This window comes from Peromyscus californicus, unplaced genomic scaffold, assembly GCF_007827085.1.
Source record: "Peromyscus californicus insignis strain IS unplaced genomic scaffold, ASM782708v3 Scaffold_22__1_contigs__length_63687245, whole genome shotgun sequence".
Taxonomy (NCBI): Eukaryota; Metazoa; Chordata; class Mammalia; order Rodentia; family Cricetidae; genus Peromyscus; species Peromyscus californicus.
In genome coordinates this window covers 44,071,539-44,092,116 of record NW_026294525.1, presented here as the reverse complement: position 1 = coordinate 44,092,116, position 20,578 = coordinate 44,071,539, and the positions used below count along the sequence as shown (strand labels likewise).

General features: G+C 41.5%; 1 protein-coding gene across 1 annotated transcript in view; it reads right to left on the bottom strand.

The window, feature by feature from the left end:
* Positions 1-956: 956 nt before the first annotated feature.
* The window catches only part of Man1a1 (mannosidase alpha class 1A member 1), a 176,753-nt gene continuing 157,131 nt past the window's right edge, over positions 957-20,578 (bottom strand). The window contains exons 9-13 of the mRNA XM_052751319.1: positions 17,831-17,946; positions 12,901-13,120; positions 11,903-12,075; positions 4,150-4,265; positions 957-3,791 (exon numbers count right to left, since the gene is read on the bottom strand). Of these exons, the coding sequence (XP_052607279.1) occupies positions 3,665-3,791; positions 4,150-4,265; positions 11,903-12,075; positions 12,901-13,120; positions 17,831-17,946 (752 nt within the window). The 3' untranslated portion in view covers positions 957-3,664. The remainder of the gene's footprint in view (positions 3,792-4,149; positions 4,266-11,902; positions 12,076-12,900; positions 13,121-17,830; positions 17,947-20,578) is intronic.

Sequence of the window (20,578 nt, the reverse complement as noted above, 5' to 3'; positions counted from 1 at the left end):
GGTTGCTTGAGTTAAACAAACAAACAAACAAACAAACAAAAAAACCAAAAAAAAAAAAAAAACCATGCAAACAAACGCCAGGAAGGACGCACTGAATATTAACAGAGCAGCCCTTCCCCAGAACTTTCTCAGGACAGACCAACTTAAATACAATTATTTGGCATGCACTATAGGTTATGTGTGGGTAAGCAAGAAAGCAAGGCAGAAGGCCATATCCAGATTCAGGTTCTACAGCTGTGTTCTGACATCCAACAAGAATAAACATGTCTTATGAACTGAATATAAATATTTGTCACAGGAGGCATGAAATCACATCCAAGAATAATCCAGGAAACAAAATGCACTTGAGGTAAAAGGCCCTTTGCCTTTTTCCTGGAGCCTCTGTCCCAGTTCCCCAAGGCATTGTTTACCATGGGTCATTCTTTTGACTGTGTTCCAACAGAGGGGTGGCCGCATTATCCGAGAATAATACAACATAAGGTTCCAAACCTAGGTTTTTCCACGAACAGCTACATTCTCTTTTCTACTTAGCCTTCCTGAGATTCTGCCCACTCCTCAGCCCCTTAATTTAAAGATGATTAAGAATTTAATCTGTGATGACCACAATTAAATTCCATTTTGCTTTAGGGTGAATGGAGTAAAGCCAGTGTGATCTTTTTGACCAGGTCACAAACTTAAGAACACATATCACACTTTCTGTGCCTTTTCTCACACCAGTTTGCTACCTTTCCCTTGCATGCCCTGGTGCTGAACTTAGGTTAGATTCCTAGTACGCTAACCCAATTAGCCAAAGGCTGTGTGCACCAAATCATTCTCAATATAAAGTTTTTACGGGAAATGTTTCCTTGTGAAGATATGTAATTGTTAGTAGGATTGGTTATTTCCATTTGCAACCATATACACAGCTATATACACATAGAGAAGTATCCTTAAAGTCAGAAAAATATGACACAGGAGAAGATATATTAAAAGACTTTATTCACAATAGAGAAATTTTACAAATATAATCTTTAAAAATTATGTGTCAATCTATTATTTCCCATAACATCGGAGATTTATATAAAGTTGGAAATGACAGAGTGCAATCATGAACAAATCAAAAACAATCAATGTAAAAATGGATAATACACATGAAAAAAATCCTGATAGAGTAGTCATTGAGTTCTATAAATTGGCATACAACTTATGTTTATAATATTAACTGCACAAACTATATCAAAACATATTTCATAAACACAAAAGAAGGTGCTGTTTTAACTGTTCACCTTTAAGGATGTGGATTATACATGTAAATTAAACTGCACAGTTTTGTTGAAAAAGAATGAGTTGGTATCTACTTGGTGACTTCAATTGTTTAAAATATAAGCTTAATTCAATGATATTACTATAATATTAATCTCTTATCTTGTTTACATTTTTGGTGTTCTGGAATCTAGCACTTAAGAAAAAAAAAATCCATGTTTTAAAACTGAAAGGCAATTCTTGCCATTGGAGAGCAACATTGTGATTCAGCTTCTTGCCTGCTTATACTAGGTAACCAAAGGTACATCAGCGTGTAGTGGGTACACAGGACCTGACTTTAAAATCCCACCGGATGCAGAAATACTCACCAGTTTTGTGTGCTCCTTCAAATCACAATACAAAGAAAATGAATTAAATAACTAATCCAAGGACAGTGAAAATTATAATCAAAATACATATGGCCACATTTTTTGGCAGCAAATTTCAATATTTTACCTCAGAGCTCTGGGAAAAGAAAGATTTCTTATTCACTCATTGTTCCTAGTAGAGGGAAAAGTTTTACAGTCAAATCAAGTTGTAATTAAGGGGTCAAGGGAGCCTCTTCCACTTAGGTTCATGAAAGTGACATCACAAGTTCATGAACTCCACAGATTAAATAGATTATGGGCACAAGTTCCTCTGGGTCTCAGAGGTTAACACAGCCAAAGGATATACTGAGGGATCTTTTCCATTGACTAATTTGACTAGTTTATACATTTTGGTGTATTCTAATGTACAATACTGGAAACAACCAGGCCACACAGGTGGTAATCCTAAATGACACTTTTTGAAACCCTCCCCAAAGCTGAAATGGGTAAAACTATTGTCTACTGAGATTTAACAAAACAACTGTCTTAAATAAATAGGTCAAACAACATGAAACCTGATAAAATGAGAAAGTTGGAAGACTATAAATGCACAGGAATCTATATTTTAGTCTAATCCAAGGGGTTGTATTATTTGTTTTGTTATCATTGTTGACCATAGTAGGTTGAAATCGAGGTGGTTAGAGTCTTTGTCCTTTGGTACACACATAATAATATTCTATTTTTCATATAAAGAGCGGGTGTGGTAATACAAGCTATCACTAAATCTGTTCTTGGGAAAATCTTTCATATTTCAAAAAAAGGTGTGGAAGAATCATATAATCATTTTGATCTGCTACAGATCAAATTATGAGGGAGTGTGTCCATTCCTATAAATTATTTCTAAGTTAAGATCTTTATGCTGAATGTAACCACACTAAGCACACTGTATTCTTAAGAGCTAATTAGATTTTCCTTAGTTGAACACGAATAGATAAATTGGCAAAGTTTCTTTCACTGGGTGAAAGCTTGAAGTGAAGTAATTAACTACATCTGGGAAGAGCCCTTTTCAAATCTGAACCAAGTGCAATGTTTCCTTTCCTTAAAGAAAAGCCAGAGATGAAATGCAAATACATGAACTAGTCATATGAAATTCTCAGTCTCCTTTTAGAGACCAGATTCCATGACGGATTCAGTTCAGAGCAAAACCTGGCAGGTTAAAAGTTACATCGTTTCCCTTTCAAAAATGGAATTCCGAACCAGGGGTGCTCTGCAGAACTCAAGTGCTCTCCTTGCTGTGTCGTGGGGAATGGAAGAAATTAAGCGGTACGTGACACAGAGAGACATAGGGCATTTAGCGTAAAAGCAGGGAAGAAATTCCAAAGTGCAGAAACACTAACATAATCAAAAACTAAAACACACTGTGCTTGCAATGAAATGAGGTCAGTGTGGCTGACTCTTCTGGGATGACCTTCTCATTTGAATTGTAATATGAACGGAGTACTTTAGAGGACATTCTATCAAATAACGATAGACCTGCTAAGAGGCTGTCACAGTTATAAGATCTGTCTCTGGTGGATAGACAAACCAGATTAACATGAACTTGAAGAGGAAAAAAAAAGCTTTTTTTTTTAATACTTAATTTATTATTATGGCTTTTTGCAACATGGCAAAACATTACAGCTTAAAGCAGACACCATCTCCTCATAGAGGAGGAAAAAGTTTTGCAGTCAAATCAAATCGTAATTAAGAGGTCACTGGTAGACTGTTCTATTCCGTTTCATGAAAATGATGTCACAACTTCATGAACTCCAGAAACAATAGATTCCTTCAAAAAAAAAAAAAAGACAGACCAACAAAATCAGTGGATCCACTAGCTGAATAACAAAGTAACAAGCAATCGAGGTCCACTGAGGCTTGTGATAATGAACGTAAAAGACTGCAAAACAATTTTAGAACTTAGGATAATCATAGACTTTTATCGATCAATAAGAGTTCATCATGTGTCTGATGACCAGGAAAGGAATTATTAAGGTATGCAGTGAGGGAATGAAGCAGAGTAAAATAGAGAATGTCTTTCATTTCTCTTTGACCTCAATTTCCTTTTTCTCTTCTCGGAGTACAGGGAAAGGGTGGGCCTCGGTATTGAAGATCCAGTGTTCTAGCGGAAGAAGATCGTCATCAGAAAATATCAAGTACAAATACCTGGAGAGGAAAAAATGAGACTATAAGGCACAAGAAAGTATGTCACAAAACACATCTGTACTTCTTGTAGAGAACCACAGACGTCAGTCGATTCTAACACCCACCGCCCTTAACATGGCCTTATTCATGCTTTGGGTGCTAGTGTATGAGAACCGTGCGGAGTAATTCCAGGTCATCCAACTCAGCAACAACCAGAGGTCCCTGCACAGACACAGACTGTGATGTCCACACACCCGAACTGGAGTGGAGATCACACATCAGTTCTATTTGGTATATGATGAATATGTTTGTCGTGAAGACATCTGTAGAAAAGATCTCCTTAGGGGCCTCAGCACAGTTTGAGGACAATTGTACTTACTTTAGTGTCTCTGCCAGGAAGAAACTTTGCTGGACATCGTCATAACTTTCATTAGCAAAGTAAACGTCCCGCAGGCCTGAGTAGCCACCATTCACTCTGCAGTGACTTTCCAGAGCCTGAATTGCCAAGAAGAGGGGGGAAATCAGTAAAGTTATTATTAGCAATTTTTTAAATTAGATTGTAGACACAGATAAGACAACGTTTCAAAGGGAATGAGAGCCTGTAAGAGTTTTTGATAGAAAAATTAAAAAAAATTATGACCTATGCGTTATATATCTTGCCTCAAAAGAACACTTCCACATTTGGTTTTGTTAAAGTTTGCACTCATTTGTAGCATTTCAACTTTTGGACCAGAGCAGTGGCTCTCAAGCTGTGGGATGTGACCCCTTTGGGGATCGATGACCCTTTCCCAGGGGTTGCCCAAGACCACTGGAAAACACAGATATTTACATTGCAGTTCCTAACAGTAGCAGACCCATAGTGGTTCTCAAGCTTCCTAATGTTGAGACCCTTTAAGACATGTGGTGATGCCCCCCATCATAAAATTATTTGTATTGGTACTTTATAACTGTAACTTTGCTACTGTTATGAATCATAATGTAAATATCTGTGCTTTCTGATGGTCTTCTGTGACCCCTGTTGAAGGGTCATTTGACCCCCCCAAAGGGGTTGCAACCTACAGGTTGAGAAACAGTGCTCTAGATTAAAGCCAAGGCAAATCAAAGCCCACCTGCTACTCCAGCCCACTGTCTATTTCTGTAAATAAAGTTTTATTGAACTATGGCTAGACTCTCTTCACTTGCTTACATAGTGTCTGTGGCTGTTTTTGCTCCACAATGACAGCGGTGAGCAGTGGTGGTGGAAATTATATAATTCTGCATGCCCTTTATAGAACAGGTGTGCTGATCTCTGTCTAGGCATGTTCTCAATGTCAACTGGGACTGTAAACCACTGGACAAGAAAGTGTGCTGGACCCCAAAAGCTTCTACTTTGATCAGAATATATCAACTACGTCTTTCCAGTTAAGTACTATGGGATCAAAAGTAGTGGAGTATAATACTTTTTTCTTCAGTGAGAAACGTGGAGGCTGGAATCCATTGCAAAACTCAGTTTTTTTCTTTTCTTTATCATGATAGAGAAGAAAATGGGATGAATTCACTGCCGACTCTAGAAGCTTAGAGAGACATGGTCAGTAGCTGTGTGGAGATAAAAGAATATTTGGAAAGGAGATGGGTTGGCAGCGGAGAGATGAAAATGTTTGTAAAAACTTAAAAGGCACCCCTTCCATTTTGTTATCTGTCCATGAATTGACTATTGTTCGTAGATTTTTATTTTTCTTTTTCTGTTTCATACTTCTCAGCTTTACTGATATATCAGTGACAAATAAAAATGTCATACATTTAAGATGTATAAATGTGCTGCTTAATGTACAGATTGTGAAACAGCTACCACCATCAAGCTAATCAACATATCCATAGCATCATGAGTGGTATTTTTTTTTGTGTGTGTTGAGAATCCTTGAGTGCTACCCACACACTGCTATTCACTATCGTCACCATGCTGAATAGTAAGCTTGCGAAATGCTTTCATCTTTCCGCTGAAATTTTCAAACCCTTTTACCAGTAAATGTCCTTTTCTTCTTCTCCCCGAGTTCCTGGTAACAGTCCCTCTGTTCTCTACTCCTCTTAAGTTAATTATCCTAAGCGCTACATGGAGGTGCTATCTTTCAACACCATTGGAAGTACGTCTCACATCTTTATTTCTCCATCCGCTGAGGAGCATTTGGATGCTTCTATAGGTTGGCTACTCTGAATCATGCTGTGACGAACGTGAGATTGCAGAAAACCCTTAGATCTTATTGCATTTTCTTGGATATATGTCCCCAAATGGGACTGCTTCCCCTTATGACAGTCTGTTTTTAATTTTTAAAGAAACCTCCACACTATTTCTCATGATGGTTGTACCAGTTTGTATTGCCACTGACAGAACACAAGGGTCCCCTTTTTTCACACCCTTGACACTCCGGGTAATCTCTTGATTTTTTTTTTTTTATAATAGCCATTTTCAGAGAAGTGAGGTGGTCTCACCATGGCTTTGCTTGCATTCCCTATGATGAGAGATGCTGGGAACTTTTTCATACGGTGTTTGGTTACTTGTATGCCTTCTTTTGAGATTCTTCGGCCTCCTGAGATTCTTTGCCCATTTTCAAAAGGGGTTCTCTCTCATCACGGAGTTCTATGAATTCACCGTTTTGAATATTAACTCCTTATAAGATGTAGTCACAGAGTGTACTCACAAAAAGTCAGCCATAACACTATGAGGCAAAAACATCTTATGGGAATACGGTCAGGGAGAAAAGCCAGCATGTGGTTATGTGTCAGCAAATGGCTGAAAATACTTCCCATGTCCTGTTACTTTAGTTAGGTTGGTTGTTTCCTCCGCTGTGCAGAAATGTTGCAGACTGATAGGGTCCTGTGCGCTTTATCTGACTTTCGTTACTGTGCCGTGAGTGTCAAATCCAATAAAGCCATCGACAATCTAATAGCAAGAAGATTTTTTTTCCTCAACATTTTCTTCCAGAGTTTTATTTATTTCAGATCTTATATTTAGTTCTTTAAAAATTCACACTCTGCAGAAAACTGCCACCTGAAACCTTGTCCTGATTCACAGAAAGCTGAGATGATTCATCCTCACTGTCAACATGACTAGACGTAGAATCACTTAGGAAACTTAGCCCTGGCCATGGCTCTGAAGGTGTTTCCAGAGAAGGAAACTGAGGAGGGGACTTCATTAATGAACATGGGTGGGACCAATTTATTGGTTGGGGTCTCAGATTGAATAAAAAGGAAAACAGGAGAAAGAATGAGCACCACCATTCATTGCTCTCTAATTCTTGACTCGGGACGCAGTGTGACCAACTAATGTTTCTGCTGCCATGACTTCCCCCCATGACAGACTCCTTCAATCCTGGAGGCCAAATACATCCTCCTGCTTTAAGTTATACTTGTCGGGTATTTCCCTCACAGCAACAAGTTCAGTAACTAACAGAGGAATCGGTATTGAGGAATGGGCCAGTGCCATGATAAACCTGGCCATGTGGCATTAGGCTCTTGGAACTGGCTGGTGTGGGGGGAGGTGGCTAGGAAGAGCTTGGAGAGGTTGGATAGGTAAACCCTACAGTGCCGTAAGCAAAGCTTAATGGGCCCTTCTGGGAAAAAAGTAGACAGAGGAGGTCAAACTAATGATGACGTAGAAAGGAACAAGAATAAATAAAACTAGGAACGAGTTTTATTCTAGAAGTCATTGGTGTTATATTCTGGCAAAACAATCTAGTTGCACTGTTCTTGTGTCCAGAAAATTTGAGTGAGCCTGGAATTCAAGCACAGTGGACTAAATTGTTCTGTGGAGGAAATCCGAAGACAGCCTAGCATGTAGGCTGGGCTGTGATTACTTCTTGGTGCATGTATCCAGATTTACAGTGAGAAAGAGCAGAAAGTTCAGCAGAAAGACCTTAAAAATGTTAGCCAGATTAACATATCTAAGAAATTTCACACTTTGCCCTGAAACTATGGGAAAGTTTCCCTGAGGGCAAGACTCAGACAACACACAGTCACCTTTCTTTACAGTGCGTACCCAGTCATTCTTTTTCCTTCTGTAAGTTCTCTTCAGGCAACAGGCACAATACTTGTGCTCGGTAGTTCATGTCAATTTGACATAAGTTACAGGGATATGAGAGGAGGGAACTGAGAAACTGCCCCCATAAGATCAGGTTATAGGCAAAGCTGGTAGAGCATTTTCTTAAGTAGTGATTGATGGGGGAGGGCCCAGATTATCGTGGATGGCACCCCTCTGGTCTGGTGGTCCCGGGTTCTATAAGAAAGCAGGCTGAGAAAGCCATGAGGGGCAAGCCAGTAAGCAGCACCCCTCCATGGCCCCTGCATCTGACCCTGCCTCCAGGTTCTTGCCCTGCTTGAGTTCGTGCCCTGACTTGCTCCAATGATGAACAGTGATGTGGAAGTATAAGCAAAATAAATCTTTCCTACCCAACTTGCTTTTGGTCATGGTGTTTCATCATAGCAATAGAAACCCTAACTAAGACAACAGTCAAGAACACAAGTTGGGGAGAATGGGACACTGACCTGAAGTCTAGATTTTTCTAATTGTGGACCCTGAAATCGCTTAATATGGGGAGTGCCCTCAACATAGGGTTTCAGTGAGAAGAAGGCAAATAAATGCTTGCCATAGTACAAAGACCTTTCGGCAGCCCAGCTATTTTCAAGTTTTTGAGGCCTCATGTAAATTAAAAATAATTTACAAGTGAGGATAATGTGGAGGACACTTTTTACTTTCATAAAACCAAGTACCCCGTGTCAAAGTCTAAATACAAGAACAAAGCACTTGTATGCATGGGCTGGAAAAGCTATCAAGAGTCCTCTTGTTTTGTACAGTTAATATGTGCTAATAGCAAAACCTCCAAACAAAAGTGTAAATGTTAAGACATCAGGACTGTGAAACTGGAAACAACAGGTTCCTGGGCCTACATGATGGATTCTGATTCTAGCAGTTTCTCAGCAGTAAAAACACTCACATCTCGGGCAGCTCATTTCCTTAGTCAGCTCTGGTGATGCTCAGCCTCTGGGCATTCTGGGTAAGGTCTTATCTTATTAGGGGCCAAATGTGCTACAATGTGCTAATAGCAGAGGGCAGGATGTGGAGACTGTCCATAGTGACTGTAGCTTGAACCCGTGGATGGAAGATAATCTTGACCCTAACTGACTATAACTTGGGGTTGGGCCGAGTAAGCCAATAAACAGCAGAATGAGGCAGACTCTTAGGAAGCATTGCTGTGAAGACAGGAATTGGATAGTCAATCCACGGAGATTTGCAAGAGTCAACCCTAAGCAATAATGCCTCCAAGGCTATCTGCTTGAGATTGCTCTGGTCTCAAAAACAAAAAACAAAGACCCAGGCATCACAAACATATCACAAGCGCTTGGAAAGAGGGATCAAGCCTGGGGAATTAGAAGCAGGAATGGGAGAGAAACACTGCTCTCAGATTCCGAATGTTGGTGAGGAAAGGGTGGGGTCCGAGACATGGAAGAAAACTGTGAAGAAATCCAAAGCTCACGAGCTCTTGTCTCCTGTGGATCAGATGAGGTATTACCTAATCGGTATGAATAAACAGGCACAACTATTATTCAGATAAATCTTCTGCCAGCGGCCACATATTCAGTTGGGACAAGTGCAATACAGTCCTTGCCATTACTGAGAAATAGAAAATTAAGTACCAGCTACAGGTTACTTCTGTTAGGTGTGTTCACAAGTGCCTGAATGAGCATGATTGGTGGGCTGCTATTTACCCAGGAAGGTGGGCTCCAGGGGCATATACACTGCCCTAACTTATTTGAAATAATTATGCTATTTGATAAAGACATGGAAATCAATTTTACTGAGTGTATCAGTGAAAGAGTGCTGGGAAAAGGTGTTTTTCTTTCGTTCTTTTTTGTGGGGCAAGATGATGGGTTATAAATACTTTATAAACTGAGAGTGGAAGTGAAAAAAGCATGGCATGAAGGGGCCTGGACTCAGCACGGGGGACTAACTTTGCTTGACCATGATTTCAGTGTAGGCCAAAGGTGTCATGATTCAACCAAGAGAACAACTGGCCCTTTGGCGGGGGAATCACTCTGCAGAGGGGCTCTTGAGTTACGCGGCCAATCTGTGAAAGACCCACAGCTGGAAACCATGTCAGTGCGAGCTGGTAGAATTCGCTATCTTCAGAGAATTAAAAAACTTCAGAGAATTAAAAAATGCAGAAGTGAGAGCTCCAGTCCACCAAACATTATGGGTTCTGGCTTCAAAACAACTTCCATTCATTCAAATATGGAATGAACAACTTGATAGTTAATAAATTCTGTCTTCTTTAATACAAAGTCTTTGAATTGATGAGGAATAGCTACACAGCAAAAAATAAGGAGACGGATACTGTTTTTTTTTTTTAAATCTGTGTGTGTGTGTGTATGTGTGCGTGTGTGCGCGTGCGTAAGAGAGAGAGAGAGAGAGAGAGAGAGAGAGAGAGAGAGTGTTGCTACCTCAATATACTTTATAATCATCTGTGAGATGGACACATCTGTGGGGGATTATCTTTATTATCTTGCACTTGGTAGGAAGACCATTCCCTGGACAGGATCCTGGACTATGTAAGTACAGAAAGGTCAGTGAGCAACAGCATTTCTCAGCAGTGTGACCAGATGCTTCAAACTCCAGCTGTGTTGACCTCCCTACCATGGGGAGGTACCTCTGAACTGTGAGCCTGAATAACAGAATCAACCCTTCCTCCCTGGCTTTTACATGGGGGTTTGGGATCTGAACTCAGGTTCTCAGGCTTGCACAGTAAGTGACCTCTCTTTTTTTGAGATAGGATCTCATGTAGCTAGAGGTGGTTTCAAACAAAGCACACAGCTGATAATGACCTCGAGTTTCTGTTGTTTATGGAGTGCTGGGATGCTAGTGTGCACTGCCATGCCCAGTGCATTGGTACCGGAGTCAGAACCCAGGCCCTACATGCTGCAATGCAAGCATTCTTGAACCCAAACCACACCCTCAGTCCCGGTGTCAGAGCTGATGAAATAGGGTATTCTCGATGTTTCCAATTTAAACCAGTATTTGCAATTCAAGCTCACAAGGCCTTTGCAGGCCGAGTCACAGGCAGCCTCTTATCACCGATGCTTATTCGTAATTCACTTTTAACACATTTGCTTCCAGAGGGGGAAAATGGAAATTTCAACCAGTGGAATCACTACTGATTGAATATAATTAGAAAACTGAATATTTTACCTAAAAGGACTGATGATTAGTGGTAACAGGCGCACTAAGTAAAGAGAGGAGTAAGGAAGGCTCATTATTGGCTTCCTAGGGTATCAGCTAAGCTTGCACGGACTTCCCGAGACTTCTGAGACAGGTCCTTTCAAGATCACTGTTGATGGCAGCTAGCTTTCTAACAGGGGATGGAGAGAACAGAGCCAACTCAAGCATTTGCTTGTTCTGCTTCTCCACGTTTCCTCGCCCTCCTTTAGAACAAGAGCCTTTAGCACTAGACATGGTTGGATGTATGTAGCCGAGGGCTCCTCTGGCACCTAGAGCACAACAGATTAGGGAGATAATGCCCCACGTGTGGTAGGAAGGGACCCAAGAAAAACCGCTAAAGCGCCACACCGAGACAGATTAGAGAAATCTGACTGGTGAAGAACCCTTGGTGAAGAACCCTTGCCCAAGGGACACTCTTCTCACAGCTCCTCCTAGATTTAAGCAGATGGTTCACCCCAGGTGAAAACACAGGGTGTCCTTGAAGCCCAAAGACCAACGGGAAAGGCATGGATTCGGAAGCCGGTGGACTTCAAGCAGACAGTGACAGGGCTGAGCATCCAGAAGCTGCCCAGTGTCCCGTGGAATAAAGCAACCATTCTCTCTACAGTTAGGATAACTTCTTCCTGTCACATGCCTTTCTGTCTAGACCTCTAACGTCCAATATTCACGTCTACCTGCCATACAGTTACATCATTGCTCCCTAAAGCAAAGCTAAAGCCCACTGTGCGGAGCGACTTAACCGGAAACAGCCGGTCCTGAACGGAACAAACTCGATAGAGCTCCGGAAATCCAGGAAAAGTTGCCATGACAGATTTACAGACACTGTTGAACATTTTTTTCTCCCTAAGAAACCGATCTGTAAGAAACATGAAAATGAAAACATCACCTCTACGGCTTCCCAGGCCCAGGTTCTGTACTTGGGATCATGAGTCAGTCGCCACATGTACATGTAAGTCTCGATAACTTCCGGCCGTAAGATGTAGTACTTTTCATTTTGCCTCGTGGCAATGGCTTCCACACCGCCATCAAATCGGAAAGCTTCTGGTCCCAGCTTCATGACTAAAACACATGCGCTCAGTTAACAGGGGTTACCTCTTGAGTAAGGCTACATTGTAATCTGGACAAAACTGTAAAGTGCTTGACCATCCTGAAGACAGATGCATGAGTGACCCTTTTAAGGGCTAGTTATACACAACAAATAACACACAATACTCAACATATTTCTAAATTTGAGTCATCTACAAGAATCTATTTTAGAAAATGGCAACAATTCTTTTTTCTTTTTTCCTTCTTTCCCTCACTTAACTCTGATTTATTGAACACCCACCAAGTGTTTATAAAGCACCACAGACATTTGCTAGGTGGCTGGAAGCTTGGTGGCTGAGACGTCTCCTAGGATGTCACAAAAGGCCAGCTACTTAATCTTTGTGTTTAAATGCTTATTTTAATAAATAGGAAGCCAGACATATAATCTCCTTATGGGACTTTGGGGGAAGTTTCTTTTTGTATCAGATCAGAGACACTTACTCAGTGTTATCGAGGTAAATCAAAGGTCAGTAAATGAAGCTGACTTAACTTGCATGGCCTACATTTTTTTTTTTTTTTTTGTTACTCGACACACTAAGATGTATATTTTTGTATAAAAGTAGTGACTTTTAAGTAAAGATCTAAATTCCTTTCAGATATTAGTATCATCAAATTTCACAGTGGTTTTCTTTTCTCCCTCCCTGCCTCCCTCCCTCCTTCTCTCCCTCCCTCCTTCTCTCCCTCCCTCCCTCCCTCCCTCCCTCCTCTTTCTTGATGATAGCTATGGCAAAGCTCTTTACTGAATGAAATCAAAGCATGGGGCAATGGCCCTGGGAATGAAGAGTGACAGGTACTCACAGGTGCGGTTGTAAGATTCATGGCAGGTGCGGGCGATTTCAGCTCCAAGTTCAAGGTAGTGTTGGGCCAGGGCTTCGGGAGCTCCATCTGCCCCGAGTGCAAACATGCCCCCTGCAAAGCATGTCAAGTGGCCCATTTTGTGTTCCAGGAGGCCCCCTTTCCACTCTGCAATGTATGTTAGTCCCCCGCTGGACTTGCGGATCAGGTGAGTCTCAATGGCCTGAAAAGAAGACATTTTTGATAATCTCTGATTCTTCTCAGATTTATAATAAATTCTATATTACTGCATAATCAATTGTTTCCTTTTCTTTCTTTTTCTTTTTTTTTTTTTTTTTTTTTTTTTGGTTTTTTGAGACAGGGTTTCTCTGTGTAGCTTTGTGCCTTTCCTGGGACTCACTTGGTAGCCCAGGCTGGCCTCGAACTCACAGAGATCGGCCTGGCTCTGCCTCCCGAGTGCTGGGATTAAAGGCGTGCGCCACCACCGCCCGGCTTCTTTCTTTTTTTATGAGACATGGTTTTGCCACAGATCACTGGTTGCCTTGAACTCACTATGTAGGGTAAGCTGGCGTCTCACAGCAATTCTCCTGCCTCAGCTTCTTGAGTGCTGAGATATGGGTATGTGCCAACAACACTCTCAGTTTTATACTATAATTAAAAACATATATATGTATAGATATATACATATAGAAAATACTACTTGCAATTTGAGTTTGTTATCACAAATCTGATTGGATCTGAAATGTTACGGCTTTCTGTATTCTTTCCTCGACTCCCTGCTTCATTTATTCACCTGGTTAGAATTTTCTCTATTGTTCCAGCCCCACTGGCTTTGTTTGGCTCCATGACCAAAAGCAGTTCTCATTTGCTAAATGCCATTCCCTTCTCACAGACAGGACGCTGCAGCCATGTCTGAGTTGAGTCACTACAAAGCCCAGGCCCCACTATAAAGCCCAGGTCCCACTGTGAAGCCCAGGCCCCACTGTAGAAGAAGAACAGAATGTGCTAGAGTCTTAGATCCAGCATGGTGGCATTACTGTTTTCTCCCACATAGGCTTGAACAGAAAAAACGGAGTGGCAAAGATGGGCTGTTCTAGAGTCAGATTATATGGTTTCAGATTGTAGCTCTGACATTGTCAAGGAAAGCGGCACACAATTTATTTAGTCTATCTCAGTATACACCTCATCCATAAAATGGGAACAATGCCATCTTACTGCGAAGGCTCTGAAGCATTTTGTTTAAAGAGTCCGTATCATCGGAAGTAGCCCAGGTAAGTCACTTATTTACATCTCTTCTGTGGAGGACCTGGGGAGATGGCGCCATCAGTAAAGCCTGGAAACATGCTGGGAGTGGTGGCCCTGGCTGTAATCTCAGTGCTGGGGAAGAGAAACGCAGAAGCCTGGGCCTTACTTTGCTGGCCAGCCAGGGGAGCCTCATCAGTGAGCTCCAGGCCAATGAGAGACCACATCACACACAGAAAACTGAGGGGAATGACTCCTGAGGAATGACCCCTGAGTTGACCTCTGGCTTCCATGTGCTCATATGTGCATCCACACATACGTGAAAAATTAAGTCAAGCTCTTCCCTTGTTTATTCTTTTAAAGAACATATTCCTGTACCGTTAAAATTTTTAAAACAAATGAAGATATTTAAAGCTAGGATAAAAATTAATATTTACAAAAATGACTTATATGGCATATTTTATTTATACGCATAAACTACTGATATTATCAAAAACTAGGTTAGAATGAAGTAAACCTTGTATTTAAAAAATCAAAAAGTATGAAGCGTGTTTGGAATTACTAATTTCCAAATTTTGTTTTTGATAGAGAATGATTCCCACATCATGACCCAGGAAGGAAAGGGCTCGGATGGGGTCTGTAGCAATCACTGCTGTCAGAAAAAGGAGGATTTTCAGGAAGAACATTTGGGGAGCTAGAGAAGAATGACCGGAAATGGATCTGCAGGCAGAGGAGAACTTCTCTACCTTTATTAGAAATAAACAAATGAGAGCAAGCCAGTAGGAAATAAATGACAACTGCTGTGCTCATTAGCTGTGGTTAAGCTAATTTTATTGATGGTTTAGTTATTACATTAATATTTCATTCTCATTTAATACCACCGAACATCTTAGCTATTTACACTTCTCATAACACAAATTGCAATAAAGTCCTTCAAGCAGATACTTGTTCATCACCCAAGAAATTATTCTTTCTACATGGCAAGAGTAATAGCTTTTGAGCACAGATTAAAGAAACATTTTTACCCTGTTATGGAGAGTGAATAAAGTACTATATTATTTTTGCATGATTCTGACCAACTTGCTGCCCTCCTAAAACAAACTATGATGAAGTTCTGTGCCCAAAGCAATGGTTTTGTGTGGAAATGGAAAAATGTAAATATACCCTACTATGACGCTAATAAATATTTTTTTTTGCGTCAAATCTATAGTGAATTGACTAGGGGAAAGAACATGATATATTCTGTGGTTTAATTCTTCCATATTTGTATTAATTTGATGAGGCCTTTGAACTTCTAAATGATACTTCACCTACCCACGTATCTTGCCCCACTCTGGGTTCTTAGTGTCCAGGCAGGCCATAATAAGCAGCTGAGAGATCAAAGTATTATGTAGTTAAAGTACACTGCGAGACATCCTATCTGAGTCCATCTAAAGCTAAAACTGAGTGACCACATCCCCAGTGATTCAACAGTTCAGAACAATAACACACAGTATCCTTCTCTTGATACAGGCAGATTTTTTGTTTTCATTCTGTTCTTCAGGCTGGCCTTGAATCCCCCAAGTCAACCAAGCCTTAGGCTTCAGGTGTATTTCTGCCCTGACTCATCATAATCTTTAAAAAAAATGTGTTTTGCTTATACTTTGAAGTTTCATACATGTATGCAATGTATTTTGATCATAATTACTCTCCAAGCCCTTCCCCAACTCCTTCCAGATGCTCTCTCCCTTCCTTCCCTGCTTCATGTCCTCTTTAAGAAAACAAACAAACAACCCCCCAAGCCCCACTGAGTCTAATTAGTGCTGCCCTTGTGTACATAGGGGTGAAGTCATTCCCTGGAGTATGGGCAACGTACGAGCGGCCACAACCCTGAAGAAAACTGACTCTTTCTCCGTAGCCATCCACTGTCAGTAGCTCCTCAGCAGGGAGCAGGGGGCTGGGTGTCCCTCCCAATCTATTCGGGAATATTGATCATGTGCACAGAAGTACAACTTTGGTTAAGAGAAACTCTGCTCTGGAAGAGAACACTGTTTTCAAACTCAACTTTGTTTTTTTTTCTAACGTTGCTCTGCAACTTGAAAATATACAGTGGATTGGAAATGTATTTTTATAATTAAGAGTCACAGGAAACACTTTGGCTCATTTGTTCTTAATGGATTTTCCTGTCAACTATTTGTCTAAACAGAATACACTAACAGTACAGGTCTAGAAACTGGGCGGGGGGTGGGGGGGAGGATACTTCAAACAATATTTCAAAATGGCTTTTCATGGAATATCAAGACCTTAGAGGGCCACTTTAAAATGAAAACAGTTAAAAATGTCTGCTAGGATGATAATTAGACGACACAATGCAAACCAAATTATATCGAAAAGAATTCTTAAGATTAATACAGGAAACCTCATGGGAGGGAGGAAAAGTAACCCTGGGAAATATGAGCTCTCTGGTGCCACCAAATGAGGACAGGACTGTCGGGACCACAGCCTAGCTTTCTTTTGGTGCTCCTCTGGGGCCTAAGGAATTTCTGATGCCTGTGTCTGAGAATGGAGGCTTCCAGTTTGCTTTCTGAAGCCCTCAATTGATCTAGGGAGGGAAACAATGGAATACTCAACCCAGCTAGCAAGGTCAAAGCAAGCTACATTACATAAAAAAAAAAAAAAAACAAAAACGAAGAAAAAAAAATCATCCAGACCTATTAGAGATGACAACACCTTTAGGATAAAGACTTTAAATAAATGGTGTGGGACATTTCTAAGGCCAGGTGTGACAGTCTGTGCCTGAAATCCCAGCGCTTGGGAGGTAGAAGCAGGATGATCAGGAGTTCAAGGTCATCCTTGGCTGTATAGTTCCAGGCCATAGTAAGACAGATGAGAGTCTATTTCAACTCTTTCTCCCCAACAAAAAAAATTTTTTTCCCTATAAATCAATAGTATTAATTATAAAAAATATTCTGTGCATTTAAGAAAACAGTTAAGTTCCTTTGGATTTAGCTGTGATTTTATTAGATCTCTGGAGATGACTTCAAACCACAGAAGCACTGGACTGTCAGTGATTTTCAGCAATTTTAACTTAGTCAGTTTTCAGAAAATAAATCCAGAGTTCCTTCCTCATTATGTAAAATGTCTCTAGAAGACAGGAACATAGTCACATTGCTTAGGGAAAGGGGTAGATTCCAAGCAATGTGTCCTTCATCAATGTCACCGTGTGGACATAACAGGGACACTGCTATGATGTTAGGAGACAGTAGCATCTTCAGGGAGCACTGCCTTCCACCTGAGCTGCTGTTGGCCAGCAGGGTAACTGGTCCATGACCACCTTTCTTTAGACAGGTGGTTGTAGCTCAGGTTGGCTTGGAATTTGCTCTGTAGCCCAGTCTGACTTTAAACTCAAAGCAGTCCTCCTGCCCTCAACCCCGCAGTGGCTGGAAGTCCAGGGGGTTACCATTATGCCTGACTAGATATACGACTCTCAGGTGAGAACTGAACCACATAATAACTCTCACTGCTCTGTTAAGGACTAAAATCCTAAGTATGGTTACTATTGTTATAAATACACTGCAGACATTGAGCTCTCCCTAACTGGAAATACTTTGCAAGCCGCTCACGGGGTACTCTATTTTTTCATTAAAGCCTGATTAATATGCAAGTTGTAAGTTCGAGCTGACGAGCGAAGACAATTTAAACATTGGGTTACCTGAACAGCATCAAAATACATCTTCTTGGCTTCTACGTCAGTCCTGTCAGACATTAACCAGGCCTTCAGCAGATACTCATAAAAGCTGTCTCCAAGTCCTCCAACGGACACATGATCTGAAAAAGAGAGGGAAATGGATTTCGGAGTGACTCAGCCTTTAATTCAGATAATGCAGCAAAATCATATTAGCAACTAGGATTCGAAAGCCGTCAGCTGCAGCCCAATGGAACGCGTGAATTCCAACAAATTCCCTGCTTCAGAAAGACCTTCTGAAACGAGCAGATGGGCTGGGGACTCATGCGACGCACCCTTACACCCCCCAGGGGACTTTAGCACACACGATGAGAGATTATGTGGAGTCACTTTTAATGAAGAAACCTAGTTCTCTAGTTCCCACAAGCCAACCAACCAACCAAATTAAAATGTTCCAGAGTCTATGTTTAAATATTTAAACTTTAGGTTAGAGCTGAGTAAATTACAAATATAAAACTCTGCTTTAGGCATGAAAACATAAAGTTGTTAGTAAACAACAAGCTCCTTAGGTTCATGTCATTTTTAAGACTCTATGATCATTTTTCTAGTGTTCTCTGAGGGGAGAAAGGACGGGCCAGGTGTCCTAAGGAGGATGAAAGCAGAACTGTTTGTCTTCCGACACCTTCATCCCACAGTCCACCTCCACTGCCATTGACTGTGCTTGGTCTCCCACAAAGATCACCTAGTGCGTCTAGGTGTCCTCAAATTCACCACAAGAAAGCTGGTCATCTAGGCCAGGTGCGAGCACAGTGTGAGCCATTCTACTCCACAGGCCACGGGGTGGGGGGTGGGGGGCGCCTTTGGGTGTTTGCTTTTCATCATAAAACATCAAGTATAAACGACTCTTCATTTTTAATGCACACCTACTTCTAAAACCGCAAACACAATCAATTGGAAACACCACATCCAGAATGGAGAGAACTTGAACATTAACAAAATGGCCTTTTGGAGTGTCATAACACAAAGCTAAATCTAAAATGAAAAGTCTGTTTCTTGACTTGGTTGTTCAGGAGTGCATTAGCATATCTCTAGATATAAAGAATTGAACTGCTCTACTGCCTAGCCAACACTTGGAATCTGCATGGGTGCCGAAAATTGAATACATGAGAAATTACATTTCTCTTGCTCTCTCTTTTTGTCTTCAACTTCACCTCCTGCTCACTCACGTTTCCATCCTCCCATTCATACTCACTGAAATGCAGGGGGGTGGGGGTGGTCAATGAGGTTGGGGTGTAGCTCAGCAGGCCACTTGCCTAGCACAAGCTAAGGTTCTGGGTTCAGTTTCCTAGCAACACAAACCCCAATGAGCAAGAGCCATTAGATAGTCATTTATAAAACCATTTTGTCTGACTCCACCTTCCCACAGGCAGTGGGTTCTGACTTCTACACTCTGTCCCTCCCACGTATCTTTTGAATTCCCCTCTTCCCCCCTGTTCTCACTCTGTGACCCTGGCTCAAGCCACCACTACCGTTGTTCTAGTCAGCTTTGACCGACAGCTTGACACAGCCTATAGTCACCTGAGAAAGGACTCCCTGATGAAAGACAGAGAGATTGCCCAGGTCAAATTGGCCTGTGGGCTTACCTACAAAAGACCCTTTTGGTGTAGGAGCACCCACCATGGGCTCTAGCACCCTAGGCAGGCGGTGTTAGGCTGTATAAGAGAGTTAAGCTCAAGCCTGGGTTCCAGCCAGCAAGCATAGTTCCTCCATGGTTTTCTGTTTCAAGTTCCTGCCCTGACTCTCTCAATGATGGATTGTGACCTAGAAGAGTGAGCCACACAAAGCTTTTCCCTCCTAAGGTGCTTTGCGTCAAGAGTGTTCCATCCCAGCAACAGGAAGGACATAAGAACAGTCCCTGCTTGTCGCTGCAGTGGCCAATTATCTCATTTCGGCTTTCGCTCTTACGGGGTGTGCCGTCTCTACTTAATTTTAGTAAAATGGAATAGCAAGGTCAGTCCCTCCATTGTCAAAGTACTCAGCCCTGTCATTGTGCTGGACAGGAAGTCAGCATGTCCTTCACTCCAAGAAGCATGACAGCCTCTCTCCACACTCCTGCCACTCAGCCCCCTCACAGACCAGTCTGGCCACCACTAACTCAAAGCCCTTCAACCCTGGCTTTCTGAAGACCAGGGAGGTCTTTATGATCCCAGTCTTCTTCATGCCATTGGCCATTTGCACTCTGCTCGCTTGTCAATAGACCTTTTGGGTCCTCAAAATGAACAGCTTCCATCTATCTCCCTCAGGGACTCTGTGGGCCTTGTTTTCTCTGAGTAAATAGATATACCCCATATCCAGGATCACATACTACTTCCTTGAAGAGACCTTTCCTGACAACCTCACAAGGTCTCCTCCTTCATAAGCTTTTGGACAGCACACTTTTCCCACACTTTTCCTTCTAGAATGTGGTCAAAGAACCTTGCCTCCTCACCAAATCACAATCTACGAGAGCAGAGATAGGTCCTCATGTTTCCAGTCCACAGTGGGCCTTGGAAAGCCTCATGCCCTTCAGTACTAAGTGATACCAATGTCTTTTACGTCAATGTTAATAAGGACTGCAACTACTCCAACTTGTAGGGCTTGATTTTAAGTGTTTAAATATGCAATTTCCTTATTACGAATAGTCCAGAATCATTTGAATTAAATTTTAGGGAAAATATGTTTTTCAAGTTGTAAGCCTGATTTCTTAAAATAGTCGCACATGACCTTTACGGTTTC